The 13188-nt window shown below is 37.2% G+C and overlaps 1 protein-coding gene across 1 annotated transcript; it reads right to left on the reverse strand.

The window, feature by feature from the left end:
• Nucleotides 1-489: 489 nt before the first annotated feature.
• Nucleotides 490-10710, reverse strand: vps29 (VPS29 retromer complex component). Its single transcript, XM_063034253.1, has 4 exons — nt 10597-10710; nt 5989-6180; nt 2960-3195; nt 490-750 (listed from the first exon to the last, which is right to left on the reverse strand). Exons 1-4 carry the CDS (start codon nt 10597-10599, stop codon nt 633-635), a joined length of 549 nt encoding a protein of 182 aa, XP_062890323.1. The 5' UTR covers nt 10600-10710; the 3' UTR covers nt 490-632.
• Between the last annotated feature and the right edge of the window lie 2478 nt (nt 10711-13188).

Consider the following 13188-nt stretch of genomic DNA (forward strand, 5'->3'; position numbering starts at 1 on the left):
AACCATTACAATAAAAGTATCAGAAGAGCAAAGCTCAGTCAACATCTTCAAAAGTTGGCATTCTTTAGTGTACTCTATTTGAAATCAAAAATCAGTAACCAGGATATTTTGGAATACTTGTATTTCAAAGTGCTAAAAAAACAATTTTCTCAAGAATAAACAAATGCACAAGAGTAAATAGAAATGTAATCGGATAAATCTTCATCAAGAAATCAGAATCAATATTAAGAGCTTGAGATTACATTTATTTGTGGAATGGTAGACAAGCATTTTATATGGACCAGTAGGGCTTCAAAAAGCAGAAACAAAAAAAAAACAATGGCTAAGAATGTCATGCATATTAATTACATGATCAACTACACCATTTCTGAAAGGAAATATTTACAGGATTGAAAACCCTTTCATTCAAGAATGTGGCACCTTTTTCCATCAAGGATCTAAACTATCTTTATATCAGTTTGTTCAATAAAGTTCCTTTCATATTGCTGGAATAGTTAACAACTAGTTTTAGTGGAAATTAAACATACAATTCACATACATAATACAATTAATTTGATCAAGGTTGAAAAGGGAAATAAAATTGAAAGGGAAAAGGAGTGAAATTATACATATAAAAAACAGCTGACAAAAAATTAGGACTTCTTGTATTCAATCCGTTCTACTTTTACATCATCAGAAATCAGCTGGTAAACATAAGTGACTACTGTGGATGCCTGAATGTCCATTAGTACGAATGAAGGGATGATATTTCTGGAAAAGAAAACAAATTAGTTAGTCTCTATACAAACGAATCACCATTTTTCAACTATGCACAGCATGAAAATTAAATGCAAAATTGCTTTACTCAAGTTTTTAAGCATCAAACCTCAGTGAAAACTGGAAATGAATGTTGCGTTCAACTTCATCAAGGCCACTATGAACAAATGAATACTAAGAAAATATTAACTATCTAACTTGGTATCTCATTAAACTATATAAGATACAAAACTGAAGTTGTCTTTGAGTTAGTTATTAAATGAGCAGACCAAATTTCATTCTTGACTATGCCCATTGATATTTCATCTTATCTGTAGTATCTTCTGAATTTTGAATGAATACACTAATCCATCTACATTTTCAAGGACCAGAATGTAAGATGAAGGAAATTTCCAATATTTCATAATTGGCTTTATTTATATGGCAATTACTGTTGTTATACCTTCATTTTATTAGGTTCTCTTCACTAATGAAATGGGATCCATGTCAATATTGTACATTATTTCATCTTGGAAAATTCCACAGATAAACGCCTTTGAAATGCCAGAACTAATTAAACACAACAGCAATGTCCCTCAAGCTTTTCTTCTTCTCAGACAGTCCGTAAAATGAGGCAGATATTGACTAATGGGGGCAGGCAGGCATGTAGTGTGGCAATTTGCTGCTTCCACAGGGCCTCTGATCTCCTGGCATATGGACTGCTGGGACTCAAATCTATCCCACATATTTTTCCATTTCAAGCACAAAATGGGCCACAGATTCCCAAGGAGGAATAAAAATATTTAGCAGCAGCAGTATAATGCAATACATAACAAAGTAAATCAATTACGCTAAGTATATATATTAAATAGTTAAATTAAAAATAGTGCAAAAACAGAAATAATATATATAAAAAAAGTGAGATGGTGTTCAAGGGTTCAATGTCCATTTAGGAATCGGATCACAGAGGGGAAGAAGCTGTTCCTGAATCGCTAATTGTGTGTCTTCAGGCTTCTGTACCTCCTTCCTGATGGTAACAATGAGAAGAGAGCATGTCCTGGGTGATGGGGGTGCTTAATAATGGACACCGTCTTTCTGGGGCACCACTTCCTGAAGACGTCTTGGATACTATGGAGGCTGGCACTCATGATGGAGCTCAGTATTTTTACAATTTTCTGTAGCTTCTTTCGATCCTGTCCATTTGTTGCATTTCTTCAAGGAAACTTTTACTGCCACAGATCTCTTTTTCCTTTGTCTACTTGGCAATCTTTCCCTAACAGAGCTGAGAATAGACTGTACATTTTTGAGTGTGGTAACATGGCTGCCCAACATAGTTGCCCGAGTATAGCGAAAGCCTCAATACCAGTGTTGTCGGCCTGATTTTAGGCTGCTGCTTTCAGTGAGTGCAAGGCCTATCCTCTCACAGTTCAGTGAAAGTGATAATGACCTAGATAACTCATTGTTGCAGCAATAGCCATTTCTGCCAGTCTTTTGTAATTTTTGACTCAGATTTCCTTTATTAATATCATTTGGCTTGCTGCAACTACCAAATTAACCCATTTAGAGTCATTGTATGAAATATTCCCTTTCTTCTACCCATTCCCATCTCCACCTTCTCTGCAACTGAAAACCAACAGCTTTCTCTTGTTCCCAGTTTAGATGAGGGGGTCTCAGATCAGTTTTGTTTCATCCCCCACACATGCTACCTTATCCGCTGAGTGTTTCAACATTTTCTGTTTTTAATTCCAAGTTTCTGGCATCTTTTTTTTTTGAGATTTTCTTGATACTTTCGGATGTCCACTTGAATCAGAGGATTTGCAAATCCATTTGTAAACTTTCAAAAGGTGTGCTAACTGAGCAATGTCAACATAGGTTGTTTGAATTAAAGCTTCAGGTTATCCAGACATTAGAAAGTCTAATGACACAGAAGAATGCAAATCTACAGTATATGAACGGTATTCATGTTTGACTAATATTAAACTGCAAGCTAGAATGGTGACTGCTTCCTTGTGGATGGGGTACTTGGAATTATCATTTTTCCTCAACTGTAGCCAAGAGCAAGATTCTTCCTTTATATGGGGAACTGATCATCTTAACACCCCCAACCCCTCCCAGAATAAACTTCATGACTTTATTTAAAATTTTCACACAGCAGTAACTAGGAACTATTATGGATAACTTATTTTCATATCATTTATTTTATCCTACATCCAAATGTACTTACCCTTCCAGTGCGTTACCGGCACCTGTGGCTGAGCCTGGATTGATATAGAACTTGCTCTCTTGTTCAAAAGCCTCAAATTTGTGCGTGTGTCCGGATATGAGGATATCGACATCCAGCTGCCGCTGCAGTAGAGCCAGACTAGTCATGTCTCCCCAGGGAATCACCTGGTGACCATGGATCAATCCAATTTTGAATTGCCCCACTGTTACCACCTTCTGCTCTGGATAATTCAAATTCTGAAATGAAGACAACAGTAAGTGTTTACCTGACAATCATCCTTAAATGTGAAAAGATGAATGCCAATACACACAACGTCATAATCCAGTTCTTCAGCTCATTTACTTATCATGATGGAAAACTCACCAAAGAAAATGATAGAAAGGATAGAAAAAGAAGAGATGATTTACTCTTCCTTGTTCTCCTCTGGATATGAACACAAACTTATTGAGAAAAATTGCAAACTCAAATATGCATGTACTATTTTGACATGTTATTCATTGCTATCTGCTTTATGATTATTAGGCAAAGAGCATGGAAAAAATGCCCAGTTCTTTTACAAGCTCATTATTTTCTTTAGCCAGCTGATTGTACGTACCCAAAAGACAGTTCAAAGGAAAATAATATGAAACAATTTTAACATGCCCCTAAAACTGCTTATAAATCGGTAAGTTATAATACTGTATGGAGTGTCCAGCAAGGGGTAGCCTCTCTGGTGAAAGGGCTTTCGTGTCCTCCTTGGGACAGCTCACCCACCCTTGGTCCTCACCAGACACTCAACTCTCACCTGTTGCTCCAAGTAACTATTTGCATGTGACAGTGGCCACACCCTCGTACACTGCTTGGACAGGCTAAAACTAGGTGGGGTGGTCTGTTTGCCTCAAATGCTGGTGAGATAGTGAGATAAGGAGATGCCTACCCTAGTACGTGAATTCAGTTTCAGTGGACTGGGCAGATGAGATCAACAGTGAGATCCAACAGCCAGGAAGGCAGTTCTGCAGCGCTCCGTGGAGAGCGAAGGGTGTGCGAGATACCGAAGACTTCATGGTCATCCATTGCAAACAGAGAAGTCTCCAGTTCTGACGATAACTCGTACCACCAGAATAGGTTGAGAGAGTGAAACTAACCCAGTGCAACGGCCTTTTCATTTTAAAAGCTTTCCCGCACAGATTCCTATCATCATTGTTGAAATCAACGGATAACCAACATATAATACTGCAGATCTTTCCATAACGATGAGATGAGTTGTGTACTTGATAAATGTAACTTGTTAACAGCCTCTATTTATAATTTGGGTATTTTGCAGAAACAATATCTGGCAGAAAAAAAAGGATATTCCATGCACTTGCACCATCCACCTGATATTAAAAAAAGTTAGTACCGTGTTGATTTGAAAATCTTTTGTCTAGTATGATACTTATCCAGAACACTAATCCCAACAGGATCAGTGTGCAATTAGAAAACTAACATTTGAATGATATTTTTAAGTACAGATTCTACAAGTTTGCTCATCGTGTTTTAGTCACAGACCGATGAAACAATTTACTAGAATCTTGCAAGGTGAAGCAATATTTTCAGGTACAGTATACCGTATTGCACAAAGAAATTAATTAAAAACGAGAATTATTCATTGCGTATCTATTCTGTCTGAGTGCATGAATGTCAATTAAAATATAAATTGCCTACAGTTTGGATATTCCAGCCTTTCATGGGAAAACTAGTAGTTTGGTAGAGAAAACTGGGATTTTGCAATGTTCTATGATATCAGGCAAAGAAGCAGCAATAATGAAAATTAGCCTTGCTAGGTAACACAGCTGTTCTGCATTACAGTCAGCTGTGTTGGTTGTCCCAAGTTTCCAATGGCTGCAGAGTAGCAATTTGCTGTAATCCAGCTTCTGATCTCCCACAGACAACTCAAAGGTTAAATATTGCAACTCTGCAATACAAAAGTTAGCATATACCCACTAAACAGGAAGAGTGAAGTAGACTGAATTTAATTTATACACAGAAACCTAAATTAAGCTTGGGAAGGAGGAATAGGAATTTTTGTATGTGAAAATGACGGATTGATACAGGAGTTGTAATTTTTTAAATATCTCCAATACCAACTTCTGAAAAAATGAAATGAAAAATATTTTTCCACAACTAGTGAAACGTTTTGCAGTTTTATTTTTTACCAGTAAAATATTTAAGCTTAAATGCATCAATCTTATTTCTGGCATAGCATGTATGCCAATTAATCCTACAACTTCCTGGCGTTATATTTAAATCTATGTGTGTAGACACTACAATATTATGTAATAAGGTTTACTATTGTTATAAATCCAAATCTTAGGGCAATGAGGAAAATCCAAAGCAAACAACCACTGATCATGTTAGCATGGTCCTAAACAGAATGGAGTGTTCCTAATGGTGGAACATCTTATCCATACAATTGGCAGAGATAAAACTGAAAAAGTTTTGAGAATAAATTTAGAGGGGGGAAAAACGTTGGTAAATCTCATGTGAGCAAAGGATATTGGGAATGGTGAAGGTGGAGTGCTGTGGGGGGGGGTATGGGATAGGTGGCAGAGGAGTGCCAGGGTGGGGGGTGGTGCATGCACAGGCACACCCAGCCCTGAAACACCAGGAAAGGTCATTTGATTTCAAACAATTGGTTTATTGATCATTACGTATGCATGTGCTTAAGACTTTTATCATAGTACTGTATGTCTAAGTGAGCTGATCTTTGTAACTAGAACTTGTTCATGAAAATATCACTGAAAAACATGCAGAAATGCTAAGATCTTTACTCGTAAGGGTGAAGGATATACTGTCATAATTCTGAGGTCAAATACCCATTTTACAAACTACTGAGAGAAAAGAAAAAGTTCTGTGATATACCAACAAAGAATCATTGTTTGAAGGGAGACTGACGGCATGAAAATAATTGTTTTACCAACATGATGCCATTATATTCTTTCCCATTAATTGTTCAGAGATGATGAATTTCTATAGCAGCCAAAAACTGTGACATTTAGCATATCCCTTACCTCATCAAAGTCTCCTCTGACAATGTGGACATCTCCAGCCAGTGTTTTAAGATAATCATAGCTCTCTTTGGTGCAAAGATTTCCTGTGCATAAAATATGCTGGATTTTACCAGGTACCAACAATTTCTTGAACTTGGCTGGCAAAGTGTTACAGCGGTGAGGAATGTGAAGGTCTCCCAATACCAGCACCAACTGTAGGAAAAGTGAAAAACAAGAAGTTTTTATAAACTCTTCTAAACATGCATATTAGCAAATAGAACAGGTCAGTACATTACAGAAGGCCCTGTGGCCCATGATGTCGATTTAAAGTGCACAACTGCCTGCATGTTGACTGTATCCCTGCCTGTTCATGTGTATCTAAATGCCTCTTCAAACATTATATATGATTTTATTGTAAGGTTTTAATAGTAAAATAACTATAATGAACATAATATATTGCTTCACAATGTAATTCAAAATCTAATTCCTGCCACAAATGAATAAATCACACAGTGCTTACAAGGCTGCTCTTGGCAATGATTGATATCAAGTCTTTCTCATCACCTTGACAGTAACAGTAGAAAGAGTTCACTCTCAATAATCAGTTCCTGGTTAACAAAATCATGCTTGGAGAAATACACAGTGGATCCTGCATACAATAGGTTAGGAAGTCAATTTTTGATGCTAAAACTTTTAGTTGTTTATATTTCACATCACCATCAGGATCAGGATTTTCCTCATGAATTTTGTATGACACTTACTTGATCAACTCATGGATATGCAGTTAACAGTCCAAAGTAGCGTTTAAGCCATTCACTCTTTTCCAGGTCCACAAAATTCACTTTCCAGTTTCAGCATACCGTAAAAGGTCTTTAACATTTTCTTCATCAGACAATTGCACCCCATAAACTTACAGTGAGAGCTTTTAAAGTTGCCGTCAGGCTGAAGAACTTCAACACCTTAATCTTGATTTGACAAACAGCATAGTTGAAATTGGTTGCTTCTTAATAGGACAAGCATTATCCAATTTTCTTTTTTTTTGTTAGCATTTTTCTTTTTTTAAATTTTATTTTTATTTGGATAAGGAATTCACAAGTATCATGTACTTTTTTCACACGTATAACCTTTTCCATCTTTTATATGTATAAAACTATAATTATTTATACATTCTTAAGTACACATTGAGATGATATAAAAGGAAATTAGACACTTAATGTACAGTTGAAATTCTAATCTATTAGGCTAAGTAATGGTATTAGTTGTTAAGAAAAATAGTAATAATAGTTTCCATACATCTCTTCTGGACCACTGCTACTGGTCCAAAATGTTGTATGTAAGCCTATGTAACAACCATTGTAGGCGTTTATATCCTAACTTGTTCATGCTTGCTCCTGCCCCCAGACATAATTATCCAATCCCTATGTACTTATTTACTTAATTTTATCATTTTTATCCCTTTCCCAAATCTTTTCCTTTACTTGTATTAATTCTCTATTTTCCAAAAGAAAACAAAAACAGTAAACATTTAGACTAGGAGTGCTTACGTTAGCAATATTACTGTGTTGATGAGAGCAGCATAAATCATTAGGAGAGTCATCTAAAGTCTGCTCGCATTGGGGTTATATATTCAATCCATTTATTCCAGATTTGATAAAATTTTTCTTTTTGAATTCTCAGGGAGTAAGTCAACTTTTCCATTTTAAATATTTCCAACATAATTTCGTGCCAATCTTCTAATGTAGGTGGTATTGGATTTAGCCACTTTCTAGTGATTGATTTCTTACTTGCCGCTAAGAGGGCCTGCAGCAACTTTATATCTTCCTTCTGTTCAAGAAACAATACATGCCCCAAATAGATACCTCTCAAAGTTCAGAGGTATCTGGGACCTAAGTACCTTAACTAATGTTCTATGAATACCTTCCCAATATAGAATTAATTTAGGGCAACCCCAGAAAATATGAAAATGATTTGCCTCCTTGGAGCTGCACCTTCTCCAACACGTCACGTTTGTATCTTTATATTTTTCCTGATACGGGGTCTTGAAGTATCTTATAATATTTTTCCAACAATGTTCTCTCCAAATCAAAGAAATAGTCGAGGACCACTGAAAGCTGCATATTTTCCCCCAAACCTCCTCTGAAAGTACCAACCCCGCTTCTTTCTCCCACTTCTCTTTAATATACAATGTGTTTACATTTTTAGCATGGGAGAGTGCATTATATAATCAAGAAACTGATTTACTAGGTATTGAACTGCAAGCCGAATTCAGAATCTTGAAAAATTCTAATTCTACTGTTGATAGGTCTGTATATCTACAACTCTGGTTAACATAGTTTCGTACCTGAAGGTACCTAAAAAAGTCATTGTGTTCTAGGCCATGTTTGTCCTGCAGGATTTGGAAACTTTGTAATACTCTTTTATCTATAAATGAGAGGTAGGTTGCAAGACCTTTCTTTATCCATAGTTCAAATCTTTTATCTCCTCTGTTGGGAAGGAATTCAGTATCACATGCACACCATCTGAAGAGTTTTAACATGTTACTAATTCCACACAAATTAACCACCTGCATTATCCAATTTTCACAACTGAAAATGCAGGACTGCCTAATAAACAAAGCATCTTTTTGTACACTGAGCAGTTTCAACTTCATCTGTGGATTGATAACACTCCTTTTCAGTGTGTTAAGTGCTAAGAATGTTTTTGCATCGATATGGACCTCTCTGGACATTTAACTACCCAGAAAGGGAACATGTCCATAGTCTAAAACACATAATCCCTGATGACAACTAGTGGAGCTGGACAGGCTGAAAGATTACTGCCATCCTTCTAAAATCAATTATCATGCTAACTTTCAGGAAAGTAATTGCATGATGGCTTAGGATTGACGTCAAATCATCTTGGATGTGGTCCAAAAGAATAAAAATAAGAGTTCACCAAGTTCATTCAATACCTTCATTTTAGATGCTAGACCAAGATTGAACAGCCAGTTTTGAATATGATCTTAACTCCCATTTCAAGATCATTAAAAAACCTCTGAAAAACACACATAAAATCCAAAAGAATATCTACACAAGATTATTCAGTAAAACTGTCCCTACAAGTAGTCATTTTACCTATAACTAGTCCCAATATTGACTGATTAATTAACATTATTTGAGATATAGCGCTGATGGGTCCACAATCTAACTCCAGAAATAACACTAATCACACCAAAAACATCTGATAGCTAATGGATGCATCTTCCTTGACTGGTATTGGAAAACATGGCAGAAATATTTATGTACATAAAGATATTAAATTCAATTTACTAACATTAATTATTCCCAAAAAATGCAATTTAACAAAATCATATTTAAATACCACTATGTAAAAGATTTTTTAAAATAATGAAATAAATATTGCTGATAATAAGGCCATAAAGACACACATTTGGCCTATCAAATCTGCTCCAACATTTCATCATGGCTAATCCAATTTTCCTCTCAGTCCCAATCTCCTGCCTTCTTCCTGTATCCCTTCATGCTCTGACCAATCAAGAATCTATCAATCTCTGCCTTCAGTATACCTACAGACTTTGCCTCCACAGTTGCCTGTAGCAATGAATTCCATAGATTTACCACTCTCTGGCTAGACAAATTCCTCCTCATCCCCCTTCTAAAAGGATACCCCTCTATTCACAGCCTCTATTCTGAGGCCGTGTCCTCTAGTCTTAGACTCTCCCACCATAAGAAAATCCTCTCCACATCCACAATATCAAGTCCTTTCACCATCCGATAGGTTTCAATCATCAAAACCAACTATTAACAAGGTAACTACAGTAGTGTCAACATGAAACCAATAACACCTTACGTATGGGGAGTTAAATTAAATTCCCCTGACCTTGTAATAGCTCTGTTTACACGTGTAACTTTCAATTATTTAGCAATTAATTTTAAGCAGACAGGAAAGCTTACTTCCCCCAAAGCATTATGGAGGGGGTTAAAAGGCCTACAATGATACTTCATTTTACTTCCTGCAGCATAAAAAGGCATATTCTACAAGGTTTCAAGCCTTAACCTTTTTTATGCCATGGACCAACACCATTAAGCAAGGGGTCTGCGGACCCCACGTTGGGAGCCCCAGTTTAAGTCAGGTCAAACTACGGAATATGTTCCGCTTAAACGGTAAATAAAACAATTAAACATTCTAAATTGGCCATACTTTAATGGATATTCCTGATTAATAAAATAGCATGACAATTCTATTATTTTTTCCAACACCGAAGACATATAGTCGTTTAATAAAATCGCATTATCAGGGACTGACTATTGCACAGATCATTCATAAAACATAGGAAGAAGGGGAGGCACCCGGGCTGTCGCTGCTGGATGGTACCACCGCCACTTGCCTGTACAGCCCCTACCCCCGAGCAGAGGCTCGTCCAGTCCAGCTGACAGGCATCATGTGACTGCCCCAAACTCACTTGCAGGCCCTAGACACCAACCACCGCCCCTGGACAATTTCAAACCCTCTGCTCGAACATTAGGCACGTTAAAAGAACCAACGCGTTGTTGTTTATCAAGACAACCAGACAAAAGAAAAACAAACGACAGCACTGCAACGCGCGGCTCCCGAGCTCCGTAAACTCACCATTTTCCAAGCGTATGGACGAAGACCAGCTTCTCAATGAACAAACGCAACACCTAGTGCAGGGGCAACCAATCAAATTGCAGATTAGGAACCGGTCCCGACGGCGCTGCCAACAGGACAATCTTTGAAATTAGAATTTATTGTTTTGAATTTTAAATTTCTTTTGCTTAGGGTTTGAATGACAAGTGATGGTAGTGTCAGTTGAATTAATTTTTTCTAAAGATGCTGGAAATCTAAAATAAATATACTGGCAAAATATTCAGCTGCTATTTTGTTTGTTTCTTGCATTTCAGTTTCTCTATAACATCATTTCCCTTTACGTCTTCACTATTTGTAGTGTCCAATTGCATTTTACAGCACTTTTCATCTGTAGGAAGACTTGTCAAAGTACTTTATATTGAAAAGGAAATTAATGCCAAGCAGAAAACGAAGTGAGGAAACTGAGAGCTCCGGGTTTGGGATAAAGCATAAAGATTGAGTTTATTCAATTTCAGTTTGGGGTTAGGAAAGACGTGGGACTAATCGGTGAATTTCTGATATTGTTGAACTGACACGATTGAACAAGGGTGGTGTTGTTTGGTTGTATTTGGAAATCAAATAAAGTGGGATAAATTTGAAAGAGGGATTGAAATTTTATACAAATTTAGATAGGCACAGATTGACAAAAATATATATCTTTTAGTATGCCATGATGTCTCAATTACAGATAGTACTATAATCTATTGCCATTTTATGAGGCATTGATCTTAATGCCAATCAGCTGCTCTTTGAGGGACTGGAACCTTTTGAAGTTAATGTAGATCTCAAAGTTGATATGCAGCACTCACAGTGATACTTGCACAGTTGATGGCATCTTACACTATCTAATCCTGGTAAAGTTGTGTGCTTCCTAACTCTCCCTAATAAAATGGAATTAAAGCGGTGCCGCAGGAAGGCGGCGTCCATCATTAAGGATCCCCACCACCCAGGACATGTCCTCTTCACACTGTTACCATCGGGAAGGAGGTACAGAAGCCCGAAGGCACCCACTCAATGATTCAGGAACAGCTTCTTCACTTGTGCCATCCAATGTCTGAATGGACATTGAACCCATTGTGGTAAACCATGTATATAGGTTGTAACTGGGTTACCTGTCTGGACATGCCTGGACACGTCCCTCTGCTGACTGCTCCTGTGGCTCCTCCCACAGACCCCTGAATAAAGGCGATTGTGTCTTTGCTCCTGCCACAGTCCAGGACAGACATACAGAATGGATGTGGATCCATTTTACTGTTAATAAAAGCCTTTCAGTATTTAATTCCAGTCTTTTGGAGTAATTGATAGTGCATCACACATGAACACTACCTCACTACTTTTTACATTATTTGCACTAGAGATATATATACTTAATGTAAGTCAGTTTTTCCTGCATATTTGTTTATCGTGTATTTCATTGTACTGCTGCCGTAAAGTTAACAAATTTCACGACACATGCCAGTGATATTAAATCTAAGTTTGATTCTGAAAATAAGTCACATCTGTTGGAATGGAGAATATAAGACAAAATGCATGATACTGTAAGGTGTTATGCTCACCCTGACAACCAATGGCAATGTGATATTTGCCCTCCTGGGAAACATTTCTTCCAACTAAGAATGAAAAGACTTTAGTTACATTTTCCATATTGGAGGCGCAATAAAGAGTTGGTCTTGATACACAGAAATGTAAGGAGATGGCAAATGGCAAATGGCCTGCAGTTCATACTCCAACTATGAAATAATCTGTTTGCACTTTGCTGAGTGGGAAGGGTCACTCATTTGGAGAAACTTTGAAGGTGCGATTATTTTAGTTTTCTTTCTTCACTGCTTCATCCTGCCTAACATTCTCAAGGCCTTTTTGTTTTGCACACAGCAGCTGGCAATATGGGGCTTCAGGAAACAGTATGTGCTGTCCATGTTTGTGAGAAGGTTCTTGTTTGTGGAAAGGCAGTATTGCTTTCTTCCATAGTTGTTCATGTGAAAGTTCTTCCAATGATACAGTCATTAAAAAGGACATTCAGTCTTCTCCCCAGCATTCTAGTGTATTCTTAATGCTATCAGTTGCTTTGAGTCACCTCATCCTGTCTGATGCCAAATAGGATTTCCACCTTGTTTAATTGGCATTAAATTGAACAAGGTAGATATCCCGCTGCTGCCTGTGAAGAGTTTGTACATTCTTCCCATGACTGCATGGGTTTCCTCTGGGTGCTCCGGTTTCCTCCCACAGTCCAAATACATTGGTAGGTTAATCAGTCATTGTAAATTGTTTCATGATTTAAGTTGGGGGATTTCTGGGCTGCACGGCTTGAAGGGCATTCTGTGCTGTATCTCAATAAATAAATATAAATAAATAAATAAATAAATAAATAAATAAATGCAAACTTTCTACCCTTTGCTTGTCAGGTGCTGAGTATCATCTGCACTTTCTGCATCTCATCTTGCGTGAGTTATCAGCTCCCGGCATAGTATAAACATTCCAACGTCAGAAAGTGGTGACACACTGATAGTTCCTGATCAATTTGAAATTTGGTACTTTATTCGTTTCCAATGAGGCAGAACTATCAATTGGAGGAAG

The sequence above is a fragment of the Mobula hypostoma genome, chromosome 27 (genome assembly GCF_963921235.1).
Source record: "Mobula hypostoma chromosome 27, sMobHyp1.1, whole genome shotgun sequence".
Lineage (NCBI taxonomy): Eukaryota > Metazoa > Chordata > Chondrichthyes > Myliobatiformes > Myliobatidae > Mobula > Mobula hypostoma.

Excerpts from the sequence above, each read along its gene's own strand:
- vps29 (XM_063034253.1), bottom strand. Across the intron at positions 3,196-5,988 it reads TCAGAGGAGACTTTGATGAG|AATTTGAATTATCCAGAGCA; the intron begins GTAAGGGATATG and ends TCTTCATTTCAG. Across the intron at positions 751-2,959 it reads GCCGGTAACGCACTGGAAGG|AAATATCATCCCTTCATTCG; the intron begins GTAAGTACATTT and ends TTTCTTTTCCAG.